At 49.4% G+C, this 23,664-nt stretch overlaps 1 protein-coding gene across 1 annotated transcript in view; it reads right to left on the bottom strand.

The window, feature by feature from the left end:
* The window catches only part of LOC147097745 (asialoglycoprotein receptor 1-like), a 56,295-nt gene that overhangs the window by 23,287 nt on the left and 9,344 nt on the right, over positions 1-23,664 (bottom strand). Inside the window, exon 3 of the mRNA XM_085971804.1 lies at positions 16,884-16,958. Coding sequence (XP_085827930.1) covers positions 16,884-16,958 — 75 coding nt within the window. The remainder of the gene's footprint in view (positions 1-16,883; positions 16,959-23,664) is intronic.

The following is a 23,664-nucleotide window of genomic DNA, read 5'->3' as shown; positions in this document are numbered from 1 at the left end:
TCTCAATCCCTTAGTGTCTATCCTTCCATCTCAATCCCTTAGTGTCTATCCCTCCATCTCAATCCCTTAGTGTCTATCCCTCCATCTCAATCCCTTGGTGTCTATCCCTCCATCTCAATCCCTTGGTGTCTATCCCTCCATCTCAATCCCTTGGTGTCTGTCCCTCCATCTCAATCCCTTGGTGTCTGTCCCTCCATCTCAATCCCTTGGTGTCTATCCCTCCATCTCAATCCCTTGGTGTCTATCCCTGCATCTCAATCCCTTGGTGTCTATCCCTCCATCTCAATCCCTTGGTGTCTATCCCTCCGTCTCAATCCCTTGGTGTCCATCCCTCCATCTCCAATCCCTTGGTGTCTATCCCTCCATCTCAATCCCTTGGTGTCTATCCCTCCGTCTCAATCCCTTGGTGTCCATCCCTCCATCTCAATCACTTAGTGTGCATCCCTCCATCTCAATCCCTTGGTGTCTATCCCTCCATCGCAATCCCTTGGTGTCTATCCCTCCATCTCAATCCCTTGGTGTCTATCCCTCCATCTCAATCCCTTGGTGTCTATCCCTCCATCTCAATCCCTTGGTGTCTATCCCTCCATCTCAATCCCTTGGTGTCTATCACTCCATCTCAATCCCTTGGTGTCTATCCCTCCATCTCAATCCCTTGGTGTCTATCCCTCCATCTCAATCCCTTGGTGTCTATCCCTTCATCTCAATCCCTTGGTGTCTATCCCTCCATCTCAATCCCTTGGTGTCTTTCCATCCATCTCAATCCCTTGGTGTCTATCCCTCCATCTCAATCCCTTGGTGCCTATCCCTCCATCTCAATCCCTTAGTGTCTATCCCTACATCTCAATCCCTTGGTGTCTATCCCTCCATCTCAATCCCTTGGTGTCTATCCCTCCATCTCAACCCCTTAGTGTCCATCCCTCCATCTCAATCCCTTGGTGTCTATCCCTCCATCTCAATCCCTTAGTGTCTATCCCTCCATCTCAATCCCTTAGTGTCCATCCCTCCATCTCAATCCCTTGGTGTCTATCCCTCCATCTCAATCCCTTAGTGTCTATCCCTCCATCTCAATCCCTTGGTGTCTATCCCTCCATCTCAATCCCTTGGTGTCTATCCCTCCATCTCAATCCCTTGGTGTCTGTCCCTCCATCTCAATCCCTTGGTGTCTGTCCCTCCATCTCAATCCCTTGGTGTCTATCCCTCCATCTCAATCCCTTGGTGTCTATCCCTCCATCTCAATCCCTTGGTGTCCATCCCTCCATCTCAATCCCTTGGTGTCTATCCCTCCATCTCAATCCCTTGGTGTCCATCCCTCCATCTCAATCCCTTAGTGTCCATCCCTCCATCTCAATCCCTTGGTGTCTATCCCTCCATCTCAATGCCTTGGTGTCTATCCCTCCATCTCAATCCCTTGGTGTCTATCCCTCCATCTCAATCCCTTGGTGTCTATCCCTCCATCTCAATCCCTTAGTGTCTATCCCTCCATCTCAATCCCTTGGTGTCTATCCCTCCATCTCAATCCCTTGGTGTCTATCCCTCCATCTCAATCCCTTGGTGTCTATCCCTCCATCTCAATCCCTTGGTGTCTATCCCTCCATCTCAATCACTTGGTGTCTATCCCTCCATCTCAATCCCTTGGTGACTATCCCTCCATCTCAATCCCTTGGTGTCTATCCCTCCATCTCAATCCCTTGGTGTCTATCCCTCCATCTCAATCCCTTGGTGCCTATCCCTCCATCTCAATCCCTTAGTGTCTATCCCTCCATCTCAATCCCTTGGTGTCTATCCCTCCATCTCAATCCCTTAGTGTCTATCCCTCCATCTCAATCCCTTAGTGTCCATCCCTCCATCTCAATCCCTTGGTGTCTATCCCTCCATCTCAATCCCTTAGTGTCTATCCCTCCATCTCAATCCCTTGGTGTCTATCCCTCCATCTCAATCCCTTAGTGTCCATCCCTCCATCTCAATCCCTTGGTGTCTATCCCTCCATCTCAATCCCTTGGTGTCTATCCCTCCATCTCAATCCCTTAGTGTCCATCCCTCCATCTCAATCCCTTGGTGTCTATCCCTCCATCTCAATCCCTTGGTGTCTATCCCTCCATCTCAATCCCTTGGTGTCTATCCCTCCATCTCAATCCCTTGGTGTCTATCCCTCCATCGCAATCCCTTTGTGTCTATCCCTCCATCTCAATCCCTTGGTGTCTATCCCTCCATCTCAATCCCTTGGTGTCCATCCCTCCATCTCAATCCCTTGGTGTCTATCCCTCCATCTCAATCCCTTGGTGTCTTTCCCTCCATCTCAATCCCTTGGTGTCTATCCCTCCATCTCAATCCCTTGGTGTCTATCCCTCCATCTCAATCCCTTGGTGTCTATCCCTCCATCTCAATCCCTTGGTGTCTATCCCTCCATCTCAATCCCTTGGTGTCTATCCCTCCATCGCAATCCCTTAGTGTCTATCCCTCCATCTCAATCCCTTGGTGTCTATCCCTCCATCTCAATCCCTTGGTGTCCATCCCTCCATCTCAATCCCTTGGTGTCCATCCCTCCATCTCAATCCCTTGGTGTCTATCCCTCCATCTCAATACCTTGGTGACTATCCCTCCATCTCAATCCCTTGGTGTCCATCCCTCCATCTCAATGCCTTGGTGTCTATCCCTCCATCTCAATCCCTTGGTGTCTATCCCTCCATCTCAATCCCTTAGTGTCCATCCCTCCATCTCAATCCCTTGGTGTCTATCCCTCCATCGCAATCCCTTAGTGTCTATCCCTCCATCTCAATCCCTTGGTGTCTATCCCTCCATCTCAATCCCTTGGTGTCTATCCCTCCATCTCAATCCCTTGGTGTCTATCCCTCCATCGCAATCCCTTCGTGTCTATCCCTCCATCTCAATCCCTTGCTGTCTATCCCTCCATCTCAATCCCTTGGTGTCTATCCCTCCATCTCAATCCCTTGGTGTCTATCCCTCCATCTCAATCCCTTGGTGTCTATCCCTCCATCTCAATCCCTTGGTGTCTATCCCTCCATCTCAATTCCTTAGTGTCCATCCCTCCATCTCAATCCCTTGGTGTCTATCCCTCCATCTCAATCCCTTAGTGTCTATCCCTCCATCTCAATCCCTTGGTGTCTATCCCTCCATCTCAATCCCTTAGTGTCCATCCCTCCATTTCAATCCCTTGGTGTCTATCCCTCCATCTCAATCCCTTGGTGTCTATCCCTCCATCTCAATCCCTTAGTGTCCATCCCTCCATCTCAATCCCTTGGTGTCTATCCCTCCATCTCAATCCCTTGGTGTCTATCCCTCCATCGCAATCCCTTAGTGTCTATCCCTCCATCTCAATCCCTTGGTGTCTATCCCTCCATCTCAATCCCTTGGTGTCCATCCCTCCATCTCAATCCCTTGGTGTCTATCCCTCCATCTCAATCCCTTGGTGTCTAACCCTCCATCTCAATCCCTTGGTGTCTATCCCTCCATCTCAATCCCTTGGTGTCTATCCCTCCATCTCAATCCCTTGGTGTCTATCCCTCCATCTCAATCCCTTGGTGTCTATCCCTCCATCTCAATCCCTTGGTGTCTATCCCTCCATCGCAATCCCTTGGTGTCTATCCCTCCATCTCAATCCCTTGGTGTCTATCCCTCCATCTCAATCCCTTGGTGTCCATCCCTCCATCTCAATCCCTTGGTGTCTATCCCTCCATCTCAATCCCCTGGTGTCTATCCCGCCATCTCAATCCCTTGGTGTCCATCCCTCCATCTCAATCCCTTGGTGTCTATCCCTCCATCTCAATCCCTTGGTGTCTATCCCTCCATCTCAATCCCTTAGTGTCCATCCCTCCATCTCAATCCCTTGGTGTCCATCCCTCCATCTCAATCCCTTGGTGTGTATCCCTCCATCTCAATCCCTTGGTGTCTATCCCTACATCTCAGTCCCTTGGTGTCTATCCCTCCATCTCAATCCCTTGGTGTCTATCCCTCCATCGCAATCCCTTCGTGTCTATCCCTCCATCTCAATCCCTTGGTGTCCATCCCTCCATCTCAATCCCTTAGTGTCTATCCCTCCATCTCAATCCCTTGGTGTCTATCCCTCCATCTCAATCCCTTGGTGTCTATCCCTCCATCTCAATCCCTTGGTGTCTATCCCTCCATCTCAATCCCTTGGTGTCTATCCCTCCATCTAAATCCCTTGGTGTCTATCCCTCCATCTCAATCCCTTGGTGTCTATCCCTCCATCTCAATCCCTTGGTGTCTATCCCTCCATCTCAATCCCTTAGTGTCTATCCCTCCATCTCAATCCCTTGGTGTCTATCCCTCCATCTCAATCCCTTGGTGTCTATCCCTCCATCTCAATCCCTTAGTGTCCATCCCTCCATCTCAATCCCTTGGTGTCTATCCCTCCATCTCAATCCCTTAGTGTCTATCCCTCCATCTCAATCCCTTGGTGTCTATCCCTCCATCTCAATCCCTTAGTGTCCATCCCTCCATCTCAATCCCTTGGTGTCTATCCCTCCATCTCAATCCCTTGGTGTCTATCCCTCCATCTCAATCCCTTAGTGTCTATCCCTCCATCTCAATCCCTTGGTGTCTATCCCTCCATCTCAATCCCTTGGTATCTATCCCTCCATCTCAATCTCTTGGTGTCTATCCCTCCATCTCAATCCCTTGGTGTCTATCCCACCATCTCAATCCCTTAGTGTCCATCCCTCCATCTCAATCCCTTGGTGTCTATCCCTCCATCTCAATCCCTTGGTGTCTATCCTTCCATCTCAATCCCTTGGTGTCTATCCCTCCATCTCAATCCCTTGGTGTCTATCCCTCCATCTCAATCCCTTGGTGTCTATCCCTCCTTCTCAATCCCTTGGTGTCTATCTCTCCATCTCAATCCCTTGGTGTCCATCCCTCCATCTCAATCCCTTAGTGTCCATCCCTCCATCTCAATCCCTTGGTGTCCATCCCTCCATCGCAATCCCTTAGTGTCTATCCCTCCATCTCAATCCCTTGGTGTCTATCCCTCCATCTCAATCCCTTGGTGTCTATCCCTCCATCTCAATCCCTTGGTGTCAACCCCCCATCTCAGTCCCTTGGTGTCTATCCCTCCATCTCAATCCCTTGGTGTCTATCCCTCCATCTCAATCCCTTGGTGTCTATCCCTCCATCTCAATCCCTTGGTGTCTATCCCTCCATCTCAATCCCTTGGTGTCTACCCCTCCATCTCAGTCCCTTGGTGTCTATCCCTCCATCTCAATCCCTTGGTGTCTATCCCTACATCTCAGTCCCTTGGTGTCTATCCCTCCATCTCAATCCCTTGGTGTCTATCCCTCCATCGCAATCCCTTAGTGTCTATCCCTCCATCTCAATCCCTTGGTGTCCATCCCTCCATCTCAATCCCTTGGTGTCTATCCCTCCATCTCAATCCCTTGGTGTCTATCCCTCCATCTCAATCCCTTGGTGTCTATCCCTCCATCTCAATCCCTTGGTGTCTATCCCTCCATCTCAATCCCTTGGTGTCTATCCCTCCGTCTAAATCCCTTGGTGTCTATCCCTCCATCTCAATCCCTTGGTGTCTATCCCTCCATCTCAATCCCTTGGTGTCTATCCCTCCATCTCAATCCCTTAGTGTCTATCCCTCCATCTCAATCCCTTGGTGTCTATCCCTCCATCTCAATCCGTTGGTGTCTATCCCTCCATCTCAATCCCTTAGTGTCCATCCCTCCATCTCAATCCCTTGGTGTCTATCCCTCCATCTCAATCCCTTAGTGTCTATCCCTCCATCTCAATCCCTTGGTGTCTATCCCTCCATCTCAATCCCTTAGTGTCCATCCCTCCATCTCAATCCCTTGGTGTCTATCCCTCCATCTCAATCCCTTGGTGTCTATCCCTCCATCTCAAATCTCAATCACTTCGTGTCTGTCCCTCCATCTCAATCCCTTGGTGTCTATCCCTCCATCTCAATCCCTTGGTATCTATCCCTCCATCTCAATCTCTTGGTGTCTATCCCTCCATCTCAATCCCTTGGTGTCTATCCCTCCATCTCAATCCCTTAGTGTCCATCCCTCCATCTCAATCCCTTGGTGTCTATCCCTCCATCTCAATCCCTTGGTGTCTATCCCTCCATCTCAATCCCTTGGTGTCTATCCCTCCATCTCAATCCCTTGGTGTCTATCCCTCCATCTCAAACCCTTGGTGTCTATCCCTCCATCTCAATCCCTTGGTGTCTATCCCTCCATCTCAATCCCTTGGTGTCCATCCCTCCATCTCAATCCCTTTGTGTCCATCCCTCCATCTCAATCCCTTAGTGTCCATCCCTCCATCTCAATCCCTTGGTGTCCATCCCTCCATCGCAATCCCTTAGTGTCTATCCCTCCATCTCAATCCCTTGGTGTCTATCCCTCCATCTCAATCCCTTGGTGTCTATCCCTCCATCTCAATCCCTTGGTGTCTATCCCTCCATCTCAATCCCTTGGTGTCTACCCCTCCATCTCAATCCCTTGGTGTCTATCCCTCCATCTCAATCCCTTAGTGTCCATCCCTCCATCTCAATCCCTTAGTGTCCATCCCTCCAACTCAATCCCTTAGTGTCTATCCCTCCATCTCAATCCCTTAGTGTCTATCCCTCCATCTCAATCCCTTGGTGTCTATCCCTCCATCTCAATCCCTTAGTGTCTATCCCGCCATCTCAATCCCTTGGTGTCCATCCCTCCATCTCAATCCATTAGTGTCCATCCCTCCATCTCAATCCCTTAGTGTCCATCCCTCCATCTCAATCCCTTAGTGTCTATCCCTCCATCTCAATCCCTTGGTGTCCATCCCTCCATCTCAATCCCTTAGTGTCTATCCCTCCATCTCAATCCCTTGGTGTCTATCCCTCCATGTCAATCCCTTAGTGTCTATCCCTCCATCTCAATCCCTTGGTGTCTATCCCTCCATCTCAATCCATTGGTGTCTATCCCTCCATCTCAATCCCTTGGTGCCTATCCCTCCATCTCAATCCCTTGGTGTCCATCCCTCCATCTCAATCCCTTGGTGTCCATCCCTCCATCTCAATCCCTTGGTGTCTACCCTTCCATCTCAATCCCTTGGTGTCCATCCCTCCATCTCAATCCCTTGGTGTCTATCCCTCCATCTCAATCCCTTGGTGTCTATCCCTCCATCTCAATCCCTTGGTGTCCATCCCTCCATCTCAATCCCTTGGTGTCCATCCCTCCATCTCAATCCCTTAGTGTCTATCCCTCCATCTCCAATCCCTTGGTGTCTATCCCTCCATCTCAATCCCTTGGTGTCTATCCCTCCATCTCCAATCCCTTAGTGTCCATCCCTCCATCTCAATCCCTTGGTGTCTATCTCTCCATCTCAATCCCTTGGTGTCTATCCTTCCATCTCAATCCCTTGGTGCCCATCCCTCCATCTCCAATCCCTTGGTGTCTATCCCTCCATCTCAATCCCTTAGTGTCTATCCTTCCATCTCAATCCCTTGGTGTCTATCCCTCCATCTCAATCCCTTGGTGTCTATCCCTCTATCTCCAATCCCTTGGTGTCTATCCCTCCATCTCCAATCCCTTAGTGTCCATCCCTCCATCTCAATCCCTTGGTGTCCATCCCTCCATCTCAATCCCTTGGTGTCTCTCCCTCCATCTCAATCCCTTGGTGTCTATCCCTCCATCTCAATCCCTTGGTGTCTATCCCTCCCTCTCAATCCCTTGGTGTCTATCCCTCCGTCTCAATCCCTTGGTGTCCATCCCTCCATCTCAATCCCTTGGTGTCCATCCCTCCATCTCAATCCCTTGGTGTCTATCCCTCCATCTCCAATCCCTTGGTGTCTATCCCTCCATCTCAATCCCTTAGTGTCTATCCCTCCATCTCAATCCCTTAGTGTCTATCCCTCCATCTCAATCCCTTGGTGTCTATCCCTCCATCTCAATCCCTTGGTGTCTATCCCTGCATCTCAATCCCTTGGTGTCTATCCCTCCATCTCAATCCCTTAGTGTCCATCCCTCCATCTCAATCCCTTGGTGCCTATCCCTCCATCTCCAATCCCAAGGTGTCCATCCCTCCATCTCAATCCCTTGGTGTCTATCCCTCCATCTCAATCCCTTGGTGTCTATCCCTCCATCTCCAATCCCTTGGTGTCTATCCCTCCATCTCCAATCCCTTAGTGTCCATCCCTCCATCTCAATCCCTTAGTGTCTATCCCTCCCTCTCCAATCCCTTAGTGTCTATCCCTCCATCTCAATCCCTTGGTGTCTATCCCTCCATCTCAATCCCTTGGTGTCTATCCCTCCATCTCAATCCCTTAGTGTCTATCCCTGCATCTCAATCCCTTGGTGTCTCTCCCTCCATCTCAATCCCTTGGTGTCTATCCCTCCATCTCAATCCCTTGGTGTCTATCCCTCCATCTCAATCCCTTGATATCTATCCCCCCATCTCAATCCCTTAGTGCCCATCCCTCCATCTCAATCCCTTGGTGTCCATCCCTCCATCTCCAATCCCTTGAGGTCTATCCCTCCATCTGAATCCCTTGGTGTCTATCCTTCCATCTCAATCCCTTGGTGTCCATCCCTCCATCTCAATCCCTTGGTGTCCATCCCTCCATCTCCAATCCCTTGAGGTCTATCTCTCCATCTGAATCCCTTGGTGTCTATCCTTCCATCTCAATCCCTTGGTGTCTATCCCTCCTTCTCAATCCCTTAGTGTCCATCCCTCCATCTCAATCCCTTAGTGTCTATCCCTCCATCTCAATCCCTTGGTGTCTATCCCTCCATCTCAATCCCTTGGTGTCTATCCCTCCATCTCAATCCCTTGGTGTCTATCCCTCCATCTCAATCCCTTGGTGTCTATCCCTCCATCTCCAATCCCTTGGTGTCTATCCCTCCATCTCCAATCCCTTGGTGTCTATCCCTCCATCTCAATCCCTTGGTGTCTATCCCTCCATCTCAATCCCTTGGTGTCTATCGCTCCATCTCCAATCCCTTGGTGTCTATCCCTCCATCTCAATCCCTTGGTGTCCATCCCTCCATCTCAATCCCTTAGTGTCTATCCCTCCATCTCAATCCCTTCGTGTCTATCCCTCCATCTCAATCCCTTAGTGTCTATCCCTCCATCTCAATCCCTTGGTGTCTATCCCTCCATCTCAATCCCTTGGTGTCTATCCCTCCATCTCAATCCCTTAGTGTCTATCCCTCCATCTGAATCCCTTAGTGTCTATCCCTCCATCTCAATCCCTTAGTGTCTATCCCTCCATCTCAATCCCTTGGTGTCTATCCCTCCATCTCAATCCCTTAGTGTCTATCCCTCTATCTCAATCCTTTGGTGTCTATCCCTCCATCTCAATCCCTTGGTGTCTATCCCTCCATCTCAATCCCTTGGTGTCTATCCCTCCATCTCAATCCCTTAGTGTCTATCCCTCCATCTCAATCCCTTGGTGTCTATCCCTCCATCTCAATCCCTTGGTGTCTATCCCTCCATCTCAATCCATTGGTGTCTATCCCTCCATCTCAATCCCTTGGTGTCTATCCCTCCATCTCAATCCCTTAGTGTCTATCCCTCCATCTCCAATCCCTTGGTGTCCATCCCTCCATCTCAATCCCTTGGTGTCTATCCCTCCATCTCCAATCCCTTGGTGTCTATCCCTCCATCTCAATCCCTTGGTGTCTTTCCCTCCATCTCAATCCCTTGGTGTCTATCCCTCCATCTCCAATCCCTTGGTGTCTATCCATCCATCTCAATCCCTTAATGTCTATCCCTCCATCTCCAATCCCTTGGTGTCTATCCCTCCATCTCAATCCCTTGGTGTCTATCCCTCCATCTCAATCCCTTGGTGTCTATCCCTCCATCTCAATCCCTTGGTGTCTATCCCTCCATCTCAATCCCTTGGTGTCTATCCCTCCATCTCAATCCCTTAGTGTCTATCCCTCCATCTCCAATCCCTTAGTGTCCATCCCTCCATCTCAATCCCTTGGTGTCTATCTCTCCATCTCAATCCGTTGGTGTCTATCCTTCCATCTCAATCCCTTGGTGCCCATCCCTCCATCTCCAATCCCTTGGTGTCTATCCCTCCATCTCAATCCCTTAATGTCTATCCTTCCATCTCAATCCCTTGGTGTCTATCCCTCCATCTCAATCCCTTGGTGTCTATCCCTCTATCTCCAATCCCTTGGTGTCTATCCCTCCATCTCCAATCCCTTAGTGTCCATCCCTCCATCTCAATCCCTTGGTGTCCATCCCTCCATCTCAATCCCTTGGTGTCTCTCCCTCCATCTCAATCCCTTGGTGTCTATCCCTCCATCTCAATCCCTTGGTGTCTATCCCTCCATCTCAATCCCTTGGTGTCTATCCCTCCATCTCAATCCCTTGGTGTCTATCCCTCCATCTCAATCCCTTGGTGTCTATCCCTCCATCTCAATCCCTTGGTGTCCATCCCTCCATCTCAATCCCTTGGTGTCTATCCCTCCATCTCAATCCCTTGGTGTCTATCCCTCCATCTCAATCCCTTAGTGTCTATCCCTCCATCTCAATCCCTTGGTGTCTATCCCTCAATCTCAATCCCTTAGTGTCTATCCCTCCATCTCAATCCCTTGGTGTCTATCCCTCCGTCTCAATCCCTTGGTGTCCATCCCTCCATCTCAATCCCTTGGTGTCCATCCCTCCATCTCAATCCCTTGGTGTCTATCCCTCCATCTCCAATCCCTTGGTGTCTATCCCTCCATCTCAATCCCTTAGTGTCTATCCCTCCATCTCAATCCCTTAGTGTCTATCCCTCCATCTCAATCCCTTGGTGTCTATCCCTCCATCTCAATCCCTTGGTGTCTATCCCTGCATCTCAATCCCTTGGTGTCTATCCCTCCATCTCAATCCCTTAGTGTCCATCCCTCCATCTCAATCCCTTGGTGCCTATCCCTCCATCTCCAATCCCAAGGTGTCCATCCCTCCATCTCAATCCCTTGGTGTCTATCCCTCCATCTCAATCCCTTGGTGTCTATCCCTCCATCTCCAATCCCTTGGTGTCTATCCCTCCATCTCCAATCCCTTAGTGTCCATCCCTCCATCTCAATCCCTTAGTGTCTATCCCTCCCTCTCCAATCCCTTAGTGTCTATCCCTCCATCTCAATCCCTTGGTGTCTATCCCTCCATCTCAACCCCTTGGTGTCTATCCCTCCATCTCAATCCCTTAGTGTCTATCCCTGCATCTCAATCCCTTGGTGTCTCTCCCTCCATCTCAATCCCTTGGTGTCTATCCCTCCATCTCAATCCCTTGGTGTCTATCCCTCCATCTCAATCCCTTGATATCTATCCCCCCATCTCAATCCCTTAGTGCCCATCCCTCCATCTCAATCCCTTGGTGTCCATCCCTCCATCTCCAATCCCTTGAGGTCTATCCCTCCATCTGAATCCCTTGGTGTCTATCCTTCCATCTCAATCCCTTGGTGTCTATCCCTCCATCTCAATCCCTTGGTGTCCATCCCTCCATCTCCAATCCCTTGAGGTCTATCTCTCCATCTGAATCCCTTGGTGTCTATCCTTCCATCTCAATCCCTTGGTGTCTATCCCTCCTTCTCAATCCCTTAGTGTCCATCCCTCCATCTCAATCCCTTAGTGTCTATCCCTCCATCTCAATCCCTTGGTGTCTATCCCTCCATCTCAATCCCTTGGTGTCTATCCCTCCATCTCAATCCCTTGGTGTCTATCCCTCCATCTCAATCCCTTGGTGTCTATCCCTCCATCTCCAATCCCTTGGTGTCTATCCCTCCATCTCCAATCCCTTGGTGTCTATCCCTCCATCTCAATCCCTTGGTGTCTATCCCTCCATCTCAATCCCTTGGTGTCTATCGCTCCATCTCCAATCCCTTGGTGTCTATCCCTCCATCTCAATCCCTTGGTGTCCATCCCTCCATCTCAATCCCTTAGTGTCTATCCCTCCATCTCAATCCCTTAGTGTCTATCCCTTCATCTCAATCCCTTAGTGTCTATCCCTCCATCTCAATCCCTTGGTGTCTATCCCTCCATCTCAATCCCTTGGTGTCTATCCCTCCATCTCAATCCCTTAGTGTCTATCCCTCCATCTCAATCCCTTAGTGTCTATCCCTCCATCTCAATCCCTTAGTGTCTATCCCTCCATCTCAATCCCTTGGTGTCTATCCCTCCATCTCAATCCCTTAGTGTCTATCCCTCCATCTCAATCCCTTGGTGTCTATCCCTCCATCTCAATCCCTTGGTGTCTATCCCTCCATCTCAATCCCTTGGTGTCTATCCGTCCATCTCAATCCCTTAGTGTCTATCCCTCCATCTCAATCCCTTGGTGTCTATCCCTCCATCTCAATCCCTTGGTGTCTATCCCTCCATCTCAATCCATTGGTGTCTATCCCTCCATCTCAATCCCTTGGTGTCTATCCCTCCATCTCAATCCCTTAGTGTCTATCCCTCCATCTCCAATCCCTTGGTGTCTATCCATCCATCTCAATCCCTTCGTGTCTATCCCTCCATCTCCAATCCCTTGGTGTCTATCCCTCCATCTCAATCCCTTGGTGTCTTTCCCTCCATCTCAATCCCTTGGTGTCTATCCCTCCATCTCCAATCCCTTGGTGTCTATCCATCCATCTCAATCCCTTAATGTCTATCCCTCCATCTCCAATCCCTTGGTGTCTATCCCTCCATCTCAATCCCTTGGTGTCTATCCCTCCATCTCAATCCCTTGGTGTCTATCCCTCCATCTCAATCCCTTGGTGTCTATCCCTCCATCTCAATCCCTTGGTGTCTATCCCTCCATCTCAATCCCTTGATGTCTATCCCTCCATCTCCAATCCCTTGGTGTCCATCCCTCCATCTCAATCCTTTGGTGTCTATCCCTCCATTTCAATCCCTTAGTGTCTATCCCTCCTTCTCAATCCCTTGGTGTCTATCCCTCCATCTCAATCCCTTAGTGTCTATCCTTCCATCTCAATCCCTTGGTGTCCATCCCTCCATCTCAATCCCTTGGTGTCTCTCCCTCCATCTCAATCCCTTGGTGTCTATCCCTCCATCTCAATCCCTTGGTGTCTATCCCTCCATCTCAATCCCTTGGTCTCTATCCCTCCATCTCAATCCCTTGGTGTCCATCCCTCCATCTCAATCCCTTGGTGTCTATCCCTCCATCTCAATCCCTTGGTGTCTATCCCTCCATCTCAATCCCTTAGTGTCTATCCCTCCATCTCAATCCCTTGGTGTCTATCCCTCAATCTCAATCCCTTAGTGTCTATCCCTCCATCTCAATCCCTTGGTGTCTATCCCTCCGTCTCAATCCCTTGGTGTCCATCCCTCCATCTCAATCCCTTGGTGTCCATCCCTCCATCTCAATCCCTTGGTGTCTATCCCTCCATCTCCAATCCCTTGGTGTCTATCCCTCCTTCTCAATCCCTTAGTGTCTATCCCTCCATCTCAATCCCTTAGTGTCTATCCCTCCATCTCAATCCCTTGGTGTCTATCCCTCCATCTCAATCCCTTGGTGTCTATCCCTGCATCTCAATCCCTTGGTGTCTATCCCTCCATCTCAATCCCTTAGTGTCCATCCCTCCATCTCAATCCCTTGGTGCCTATCCCTCCATCTCCAATCCCAAGGTGTCCATCCCTCCATCTCAATCCCTTGGTGTCTATCCCTCCATCTCAATCCCTTGGTGTCTATCCCTCCATCTCCAATCCCTTGGTGTCTATCCCTCCATCTCCAATCCCTTAGTGTCCATCCCTCCATCTCAATCCCTTCGTGTCTATCCCTCCCTCTCCAATCCCTTAGTGTCTATCCCTCCATCTCAATCCCTTGGTGTCTATCCCTCCATCTCAACCCCTTGGTGTCTATCCCTCCATCTCCAATCCCTTGGTGTCCATCCCTCCATCTCAATCCCTTGGTGTCTATCCCTCCATTTCAATCCCTTAGTGTCTATCCCTCCATCTCAATCCCTTGGTGTCTATCCCTCCATCTCAATCCCTTAGTGTCTATCCTTCCATCTCAATCCCTTGGTGTCTATCCCTCCATCTCAATCCCTTGGTGTCTATCCCTCCATCTCAATCCCTTGGTGTCTATCCCTCCATCTCAATCTCTTAGTGTGTATCCTTCCATCTCAATCCCTTGGTGTCCATCCCTTCATCTCAATCCCTTGGTGTCTATCCCTCCATCTCCAATCCCTTGGTGTCTATCCCTCCATCTCAATCCCTTTGTGTCTATCCCTCCATCTCAGTCCCTTAGTGTCTATCCTTCCATCTCAGTCCCTTGGTGTCCATCCCTCCATCTCAATCCCTTGGTGTCTATCCCTCCATCTCCAATCCCTTGGTGTCTATGCCTCCATCTCAATCCCTTAGTGTCTATCCCTCCATCTCAATCCCTTGGTGTCTATCCCTCCATCTCAATCCCTTGGTGTCTATCCCTCCATCTCAATCCCTTGGTGTCTATCCATCCATCTCAATCCCTTGGTGTCTATCCTTCCATCTCAATCCCTTGGTGTCCATCCCTCCATCTCAATCCTTTGGTGTCTATCCTTCCATCTCAATCCCTTGGTGTCTATCCCTCCATCTCAATCCCTTGGTGTCTATCCCTCCCTCTCAATCCCTTAGTGTCTATCCCTCCATCTCAATCCCTTGGTGTCCATCCCTCCATCTCAATCCCTTGGTGTCTATCCCTCCATCTCAATCCCTTGGTGTCTGTCCCTCCATCTCAATCCCTTGGTGTCTATCCCTCCATCTCAATCCCTTGGTGTCTATCCCTCCATCTCAATCCCTTGGTGTCTATCCCTCCATCTCAATCCCTTAGTGTCCATCCCTCCATCTCAATCCCTTAGTGTCTATCCCTCCATCTCAATCCCTTGGTGTCTATCCCTCCATCTCAATCCCTTGGTGTCTATCCCTCCATCTCAATCCCTTAGTGTCCATCCCTCCATCTCAATCCCTTAGTGTCTATCCCTCCATCTCAATCCCTTGGTGTCTATCCCTCCATCTCAATCCCTTGGTGTCTATCCCTCCATCTCAATCCCTTGGTGTCTATCCCTCCATCTCAATCCCTTAGTGTCTATCCCTCCATCTCACTCCCTTGGTGTCTATCCCTCCATCTCAATCCCTTGGTGTCTATCCCTCCATCTCCAATCCCTTAGTGTCTATCCCTCCATCTCAATCCCTTGGTGTCTATCCCTCCATCTCAATCCCTTGGTGTCCATCCCTCCATCTCAATCCCTTGGTGTCTATCCCTCCATCTCAATCCCTTGGTGTCTATCCCTCCATCTCAATCCCTTGGTGTCTATCCCTCCATCTCAATCCCTTGGTGTCTATCCCTCCATCTCAATCCCTTGGTGTCTATCCCTCCATCTCAATCCTTTAGTGTCTATCCCTCCATCTCAATCCCTTAGTGTCCATCCCTCCATCTCAATCCCTTGGTGTCTATCTCTCCATCTCAATCCCTTGGTGTCTATCCCTCCGTCTCAATCCCTTGGTTTCTATCCCTCCATCTCAATCCCTTGGTGTCTATCCCTCCATCTCAATCCCTTGGTGTCTATCCCTCCATCTCAATCCCTTGGTGTCTATCCCTCCATCTCAATCCCTTGGTGTCTATCCCTCCATCTCAATCCCTTAGTGTCTATCCCTCCATCTGAATCCCTTAGTGTCCATCCCTCCATCTCAATCCCTTGGTGTCTATCCCTCCATCTCAATCCCTTGGTGTCTATCCCTCCATCTCAATCCCTTGGTGTCTATCCCTCCATCTCAATCCCTTGGTGTCTATCCCTCCATCTCAATCCCTTAGTGTCTATCCCTCCATCTCAATCCCTTAGTGTCCATCCCTCCATCTCAATCCCTTGGTGTCTATCCCTCCATCTCAATCCCTTGGTGTCTACCCCTCCATTTCAATCCCTTGGTGTCCATCCCTCCATCTCAATCCCTTGGTGTCTATCCCTCCATCTCAATCCCTTAGTGTCCATCCCTCCATCTCAATCCCTCGGTGTCCATCCCTCCATCTCAATCCCTTGGTGTCTATCCCTCCATCTCAATCCCTTAGTGTCCATCCCTCCATCTCAATCCCTTGGTGTCTATCCCTCCGTCTCAATCCCTTGGTGTCTATCCCTCCATCTCAATCCCTTGGTGTCCATCCCTCCATCTCAATCCCTTGGTGTCTATCCCTCCATCTCAATCCCTTGGTATCTATCCCTCCATCTCAATCCCTTAGTGTCCATCCCTCCATCTCAATCCCTTGGTGTCTATCCCTCCATCTCAATCCCTTGGTGTCTATCCCTCCATCTCAATCCTTTGGTGTCTATCCCTCCATCTCCAGTCCCTTGGTGTCCATCCCTCCAATTGCACATCCTCCGTCTTTAATTCTTATCCCTCTAGTTCCAGTGTTTAGTTTCCGTCCATCTTCTGTCCAATGAAGCAATCTGACATAAAGATGCACAATTATTACGTGAGATAACAATCGCAGGACTTGGGAATTTTGTTTTGAAGTCAAATCTATATTTGACTCAGAGGTTGAGTTCAAATCCCACCATGACAAATCATGAAATTAAATCTGGTCCGTCGTGAGCTGATGCCAGAAGATATGGCCGTGTAACAGTCCAGTTTGTTCACTGATGCTCTTCAGGGAAGGACCCCTAACCATGACTCCAATCCCTCTCTATGGGGTTAACACCCTCTGAAGTGGCCTAACTCAGTTGTTTGAAAACAAGTTAGAAGACCAACAAATTTCTTGGGATAATGCAATAAACGTGTCCTTGTCGGTGTTGCCTAAGAACAAATGAAAAATAGTGTAAGGATTTACGGAACAATTAACTGCTAACTGGATTGATGACCTGGTGATTTGAGTTTTGCTCTGGAACCGAGGGCATGTACAGATGATGCTCCTCCAATGACACCGATTTCAATGTAATCAATGATAGTCCACTCACCATTAACCAGCGCGTGAGAGATTTGCATCTGGACTTGTGACTGAAATTCCTCCACCGTCTCGTTGGTCTCTGAAGCTTAAAACATAAGAACATAAGAATTAGGAGCAGGAGTAGGCCATACGGCCCCTCAGGCCTGCTCCGCCATTCAATAGGATCATGGCTGATCCGAATCTCGACTCACGTCCACTTCCCTGCCCTCTCCCTGTAACCCCTAATTCCCTTATCTGCTAGGAAACTGTCTATCTCCATTTTAAATCTATTTAATGTTGCAGCTTCCACAGCTCTCTGGGGTAGCAAATTCCATAGATTTACTACCCTCTGAGTGAAGAAGTTTCTCCTCATCTCAGTTTTGAAAGGGCAGCCCCTTATTCTAAAATTATGCCCCCTAGTTCTAGTCTCACCCATCAGTGGAAACATCCTCACCGCATCCACCCGATCAAGCCCCCTCACAATCTTATGTTTCGATAAGATCGCCTCTCATTCTTCTGAACTCCAATGAGTAGAGGCCCAACCAACTCAACCTTTCCTCATACGTCAAACCCCTCATCTCCGGAATCAACCGAGTGAACCTTCTCTGAACCGCCTCGAGAGCAAGTATATCTTTTCTTAAATATGGAAACCAAAACTGCACGCAGTATTCCAGGTGTGGCCTCACCAATACCCTGTATAACTGCAGCACGACTTCCCTGTTTTTATACTCCATCCCCCTTGCAATAAAAGCCAAGATTCCATTGGCCTTCCTGATCACCTGCTGCACCTGCATACTAACTTTTTGTGTTTCATGCACCAGGACCTCCAGATCCCTTTGTACTGTAGCACTTTGCAGTTTCTCTCCATTTAGATAATAACTTTCTCTTTGATTTTTTCTGCCAATGTGCATAACCTCACACTTTCCAACATTATATTGCATCTGCCAAATCTCTGCCCACTCACTTAGCCTGTCTATGTTCTTTTGCAGGTTTTTTATGTCCTCCTCACTCGCTGCTTTCCCTCCCATCCTTGTATCGTCAGCAAACTTGGATATGTTGCACTCGGTCCCTTCCTCCAAATCGTTAATATAGATTGTAAAGAGTTGGGGTCCCAGCACTGACCCCTGCGGAACACCACTAGTTACTGATTGCCAGCCCGAGAACGAACCATTTATCCCAACTCTTTGTTTTCTGTTAGATAGCCAATCTTCCACCCATGCCAGTATATTACCCCCAATCCCGCGATTTCTTATCTTGATCAGTAATCTTTTGTGTGGAACCTTGTCAAATGCCTTTTGGAAGTCCAAATACACTACATCCACTGGTTCCCCTTTATCCACCCTGTATGTTACGTCCTCAAAGAATTCGAGCAAATTTGTCAAACATGACTTCCCCTTCACAAAACCATGCTGACTCTGTCCTATTAAATTATGTTTATCCAAATGCTCTGTTACTGTTTCCTTAATAATGGACTCCAACATTTTGCCAACCACAGATGTTAGGCTAACTGGTCTATAGTTTCCAGCTTTTTGTTTACTTCCCTTCTTATATGAGGGTGTTACATTAGCAGTTTTCCAATCTGCCTGGACCTTTCCTGAGTCCAGGGAGTTTTGGAAAATAATCACCAATGCATCCACAATCCCTACCGCCACTTCTCTCAAGACCCTAGGATGTAGGCCATCAGGTCCGGGGAATTTATCCGCCTTAAGTCCCATTATTTTACCGAGTACCATCTCTTTAGTGATTTTAATCGTGTTTAGCTCCTCCCCCCCCCCCATTGCCCCCTGTTTGTCCAGTGTTGGGATATTTTTAGTGTCCTCTACTGTAAAGACTGGGATACAAAATATTTGTTCAGCGTCTTTGCCATCTCCATGTTCCCCACCACTAGTTCCCTGGTCTCATCCTCTAAGGGTGACAAGAATTCAGGTGCTAAGTTTGGTAGCATAGTGGTTATGTTACTGGACTAGTAATCACAGAGGCCTGGACTAATGATCCAGAGATGTGAGTTCAGAATCCCACCACGTCAACTGGGGAATTTAAATTCAGTTACAGGTAGACTACCCTTTATCCGAACTTCCGAAAACCGAAACCCTCTAAAAACCGAAGGTTTTTTCGTTCAGCGTAAGTCGTGTGCACGACCCCGACCCCCGCCGACCCCCACCGCCGACCCCCCGCCGACCCCCCACCCTTTCGGATAAGGGATAGTGTATCCTTTATCCGCACTTCCGAAAACCGAAATCCTCTGAAAACCGAAAGGTTTCGTTCAGCATAAGTCGTGCGCACGACCCCGACCCCCACCGACCCCCACCGCCGACCCCCACCCCCGACCCCCCGCCGACCCCCCGCCGACCCCCCGCCGACCCCCCGCCGACCCCGACCCCCGTCGACCCCCGACCCCCCGCCGACCGCCGACCCCCCCGCCGACCCCCCCGCCGACCCCCACCCCCGACAAATTTCCCAGTCTTATAAAATACCTTCTGAAATCCGAAATTTTCCGAAAACCGAAACACGGCTGGTCCCGAGGTTTTCGGATAAAGGATAGTCTACCTGTACTTAAATTTTTTAAAATCTGTAATAAAAAGCTAGTGTCAGTAATGGTGACCATGAAACTACCGGATTGTTGTACAAACCCATCTGGTTCACTAATGTCCTTTAGGGAAGGAAATCTGCCGCCCTTACCCGGTCTGGCCGGTATGTGACTCCAGACCCACAGCAACGTGGTTGAATCTTAACAGCCCTCTGAAAATGGCCGAGTGAGACACTCAGTTGTATATTCAAGAAGGCGGCTCACCACCATGAACCATGACTCGGGGCGATTCGGGAGGGGCAATGAATGATGGCCTTGCCGGCGTCGCTCACATCCCAGGAACGAATAAAAAAGAGAGATTTTAAAGTAAATTCTCCAAACCCGAATTACGAGCAACAAGCCCTTCAAATTGTGCCAATGATTGGATCCTTGATAAAAATCAGAATGATCGACAGATTCAGATCTGTAAAATGTGACATCAGTCTGTGGATGTTTTTAAAAAATTGAACAAGCTGCTGAGATAGTTTCAAAATTGCGAAGCAGACATTGAAAAGGGCCCCACAAAGTCTGAAGGACTAGATTTTTTTTAATAAAAGGCAACTCAGTTGATCGCCCACTTCCTTCTATGTCTTATGACATGAAGCTCTTTGTAAGGTTTACTAAAGTTCTCGATGAATTGTCATCGGCAGCAAGGTAGACTTTAGAATCGAAGCCATTCCTTCCGCCCACGCTCCCCTGGTGTTTGGCGTCGTGACTTCCGTTTTAATGTTAACTCTTCTTAAGCCCCTTGCTATAAATAGACAGCTCCACCAATAATGTCACAGGTACCATCTCAGCCATGGCTACCTGCTCAGATCGTGGCATCATCTAATGGAACAGGTCATTGAAGAGAGACAAGAAACGGTGTATCGATGTCTATCATCCATAAGCCTGAGCTGATATTGTGGTTCAAATATTTTAATCCGCCCCTCTCCTCGCTCCGCTCTCCCCTCTTCTCTCTATCCACCCACCCCCTCACCCCAAACAGTTATAAAAAGATGCATTTTTTCTCTTTCCCCATGTCCTGGGTTGGTTTATGCAATGGCCTAGAAATTCGGGTCTCCACGGGTGAGTACGCACGGGGCACTCACCCGTAAGCCCAATGGAAGTGCCGGTTTTGTGCATGCACTGCGCATGCGCGGGAAACCGGCACTTCCGTTCCCCTGAAAGAAGGGGTTCAGAGGTCGAATGCGTGCGCGGGAGAGGCTGCGCGTACGCATCGAACTTCGTTTTTTTTTACAGGTTTTCCCGTGAGGGTAAGTCTGCAGAATTTAGAAATATAAAAAGCAGGTGTAAGGCCTGCTTTTTACAAGGAAAGTGGTGAATTAATTAAAATTAAAACATTTTTTCCACAGATTTATTATTTTTAAATACTTTAAAGCAAGGTAAGTTTATTTTTAGCCCCGTTAAAAAATAAAATTATTTTTTTCAAAAATTTAAATTATTGTTTAAAATAGTTATTTCATGTAATTTATAGTTTATTTAAAAAATGTGATAAAAAAAAAATTATTTGAAGATTTAGTGCTATTTTGGGGCCGTAGTATTTATAAGTCTTGACAGCTCTTCCTGTCAGACTTATGAATGGAGCATTCCCTGCTCCGATTGGCTCCCCATGGCCCACGTGATCCCAGGGGACGCTTCGAACTAACCGCGCCCCTGGAATACGCAAACACTGCACGCCAGCAGCTGGACCAGGCCCCGGATCGGAATTCCACGGGGGCCCAGAGCTCAATGGCCGGCGCGCAAGGCAAGTGCAGATCGGGGGCTGACACCCGCGGGAAGCTCCCGACCCGAATTTCTGGGCCGATGTATCTTGGCCACCTTTTGAAGGTGAACAGGTGATCAGAACCCAGGCCTGTGTCAATGTAGGGTGGCCTCAGGTGAGTTTATATCCAATACTCGGTTTGCTGTGGGAAATTCTCCATAGGGGCAGAACTGAGATAGGGAACTCAGCCTTTGGGCGATTGCATGGCATGAACCCACATCCTATTATCCTGTGATATAAACAGAACGGGGAAAAAATTCGGTATTGCCCCGTTTGGGGTGTCATTAGCGGCCGTGCGCAAAGTTTAGGGCCTGGCGCTAATTATCGCCTCCGACGGCAAACTTGGCTTTTATCGCCCCTGGAGGTGATTGGAGTGCTGCACACATGTCTTAAGGCGCAAAGGCCGAGGAGTGAGGCGCTACCTCAGAGCGCTGGCGAAGCTCATGTGATGTCAGTCAGCAATGGAACACAGACACACTGGCACCGGCCAGTTCTTAAAGGGGAGTTCTGACGAAAGGTCATCGACCTGAAACGTTAACTCTGTTTCTCTCTTCACAGATGCTGCTTGACCTGCTGAGTTTCTCCAGCATTTTTCTGTTTTTATCTTAAAGGGGAGGGTTGATTTTGCTCTCCATCCACACCCTGCTCATTGCAGCCTTGAATCTCAGCCTGGAGAGACCTGTACATCAAATCTGCTGGAAAGAACAATGGAGAGACCCAGGGAAAGAGCTCAGAGTGCAGCCCCCATAGTCTCTTCTAAATCGATACAAGGAAGGGCAAATCAAAATGAACCTGCAAAGTGCTGCTCAGTACTCAAAACTCCTTCACACAGCGTTGAATCTCTCCAGAAGTCTCTCTCTCTCTCTCAGAATGCATGGTGCAAAAATGTCACCAACAAAAAAAGGCAGGAAGCGGTCGCCTTTAAATAGCGCTCCCCCAGTCCCTTCCTGACTGCAAAACGCTCCCCTCAACCTGTTGTTGCTAGCGGCAGGCGGTAAGGCAGGGGGCACCACTCAATATCCGGTCCGGGGCGCTACCGGGGCGTTGCGCACTCGACTGACGTCACGATCTGCTGGCGCAGGAGATCGTGGCGGTAGTGTTTAGCGCCGCCGCAAAATGTCTAGTTAATTTCGCGAGCGGCGCAAACATCGCCACGCCCGGGCGCTAGTTGCTTTGCGCCCCATTAGCGCCCTCTTAAGGCGCTAACGGAAGCCACAAACCAACTGAATTTTTCCCCCAACATGCTGGAAACACTCAGCAGGTCAGGCAGCATCTGTGGAGAGGGAGAAACAGAGTCAGCGGTTCAGGTCTGTTTCTCTCTCCACTGATGCTGCCTGACCTGCTGAGTATTTCCAGCATTTTCTGTTTATATTTCAGATATCCAGTGTCTGCGGTATTTTGCCTCTGGTATTCCTCTTATCGTGTGTTGTGCAATGTTGGTATTCCGAAATATTATCTCCCCAGAGTGAATCTGCCCAATTTGGTCGAATTAGTGTTGAGTTTTGACTTTGGCCTACAAGCCCACTTTGAACTCATTGAGGACCACCTTAAACTGATTTCACTCAGGCCTCTTGCAGCTGTCAGAAAGAAGAGACTTTGGGGGAAACATTCGGCTGGTTAGCGGCTCTCGTTAGCGCCTCCGGTGGGCGCTAATGGGGCGCTAGGAACTTCGCGCCTGGACGCGGCGATTTTAGCGCCGCTCGGGAAATTGACCAGATGTTTTGCGGTGGCGCTAAACAATACCGCCACGATCTCCTGCGCCCACAGATCGTGACGTCAGTCGAGCGTGCAACGCCCCGGTAGCGCCTCAGACCAGATATTGAGTCGCGCCCCTTGCCTTAGTGCCTGCCGCTAGGAACGACAAGTAGAGGGGAACGATTTCAAGTCGGGAAGGGGCTGGGGGAGCGCTATTTAAAGGCGGGCGCTTCCTGCCTTTACTTGTCGGCAAAATTTTTGGTACACGCAGGTTGAAAGGGAGAGAGACGTCTGGAGAGATTTAACGCTGTCCTGAGGCGTTTTGGCCCTCAGCACCACTTTTGAGGTTCCTAAGCGCCGAGCTCTTTCCCTGGGCCTATCCATTAGTGCTTCCAACACAATTGCTTTCGAGGTCTCTCCAGGCCGAGATTCAAGGCTGCAATGAGCAGGGAGTGGCTGGCCAGCAAGATGGCCCCTCCCCTTTAAGAACTGGACGCCACCAGTCTGTCTGGCTTCCATGGTAACGGACATCGTCTGAGCTTCGGTAGCATTCTGAGGTAGCGCCTCGCTCCCCAACGTTTGCGCCTTAAGAGGAGTGTGTAGCACTCAAACCACCTCCAGGGGGCGATAGAGGCGAATTTTGCAGTCGGAGGCGATAATTAGCGCCGGGCGCTAAACTTTGCGCTCGGACGATATTAGCGCCCCAAAATGGGCACTACCCAGTTTTTCCCCCTTTGGTTGCCAGCCAGATTTGCACCAAGGGATGAAAGGACAATATTCCACCCT

Source organism: Somniosus microcephalus, chromosome 31 (genome assembly GCF_052327205.1).
Source record: "Somniosus microcephalus isolate GS21.2 chromosome 31, FLI_Smic_1.0, whole genome shotgun sequence".
NCBI classification, from domain to species: Eukaryota; Metazoa; Chordata; class Chondrichthyes; order Squaliformes; family Somniosidae; genus Somniosus; species Somniosus microcephalus.
Note: the sequence above shows the minus strand (reverse complement) of the source record. Positions and strands in the feature narration are given on the sequence as shown.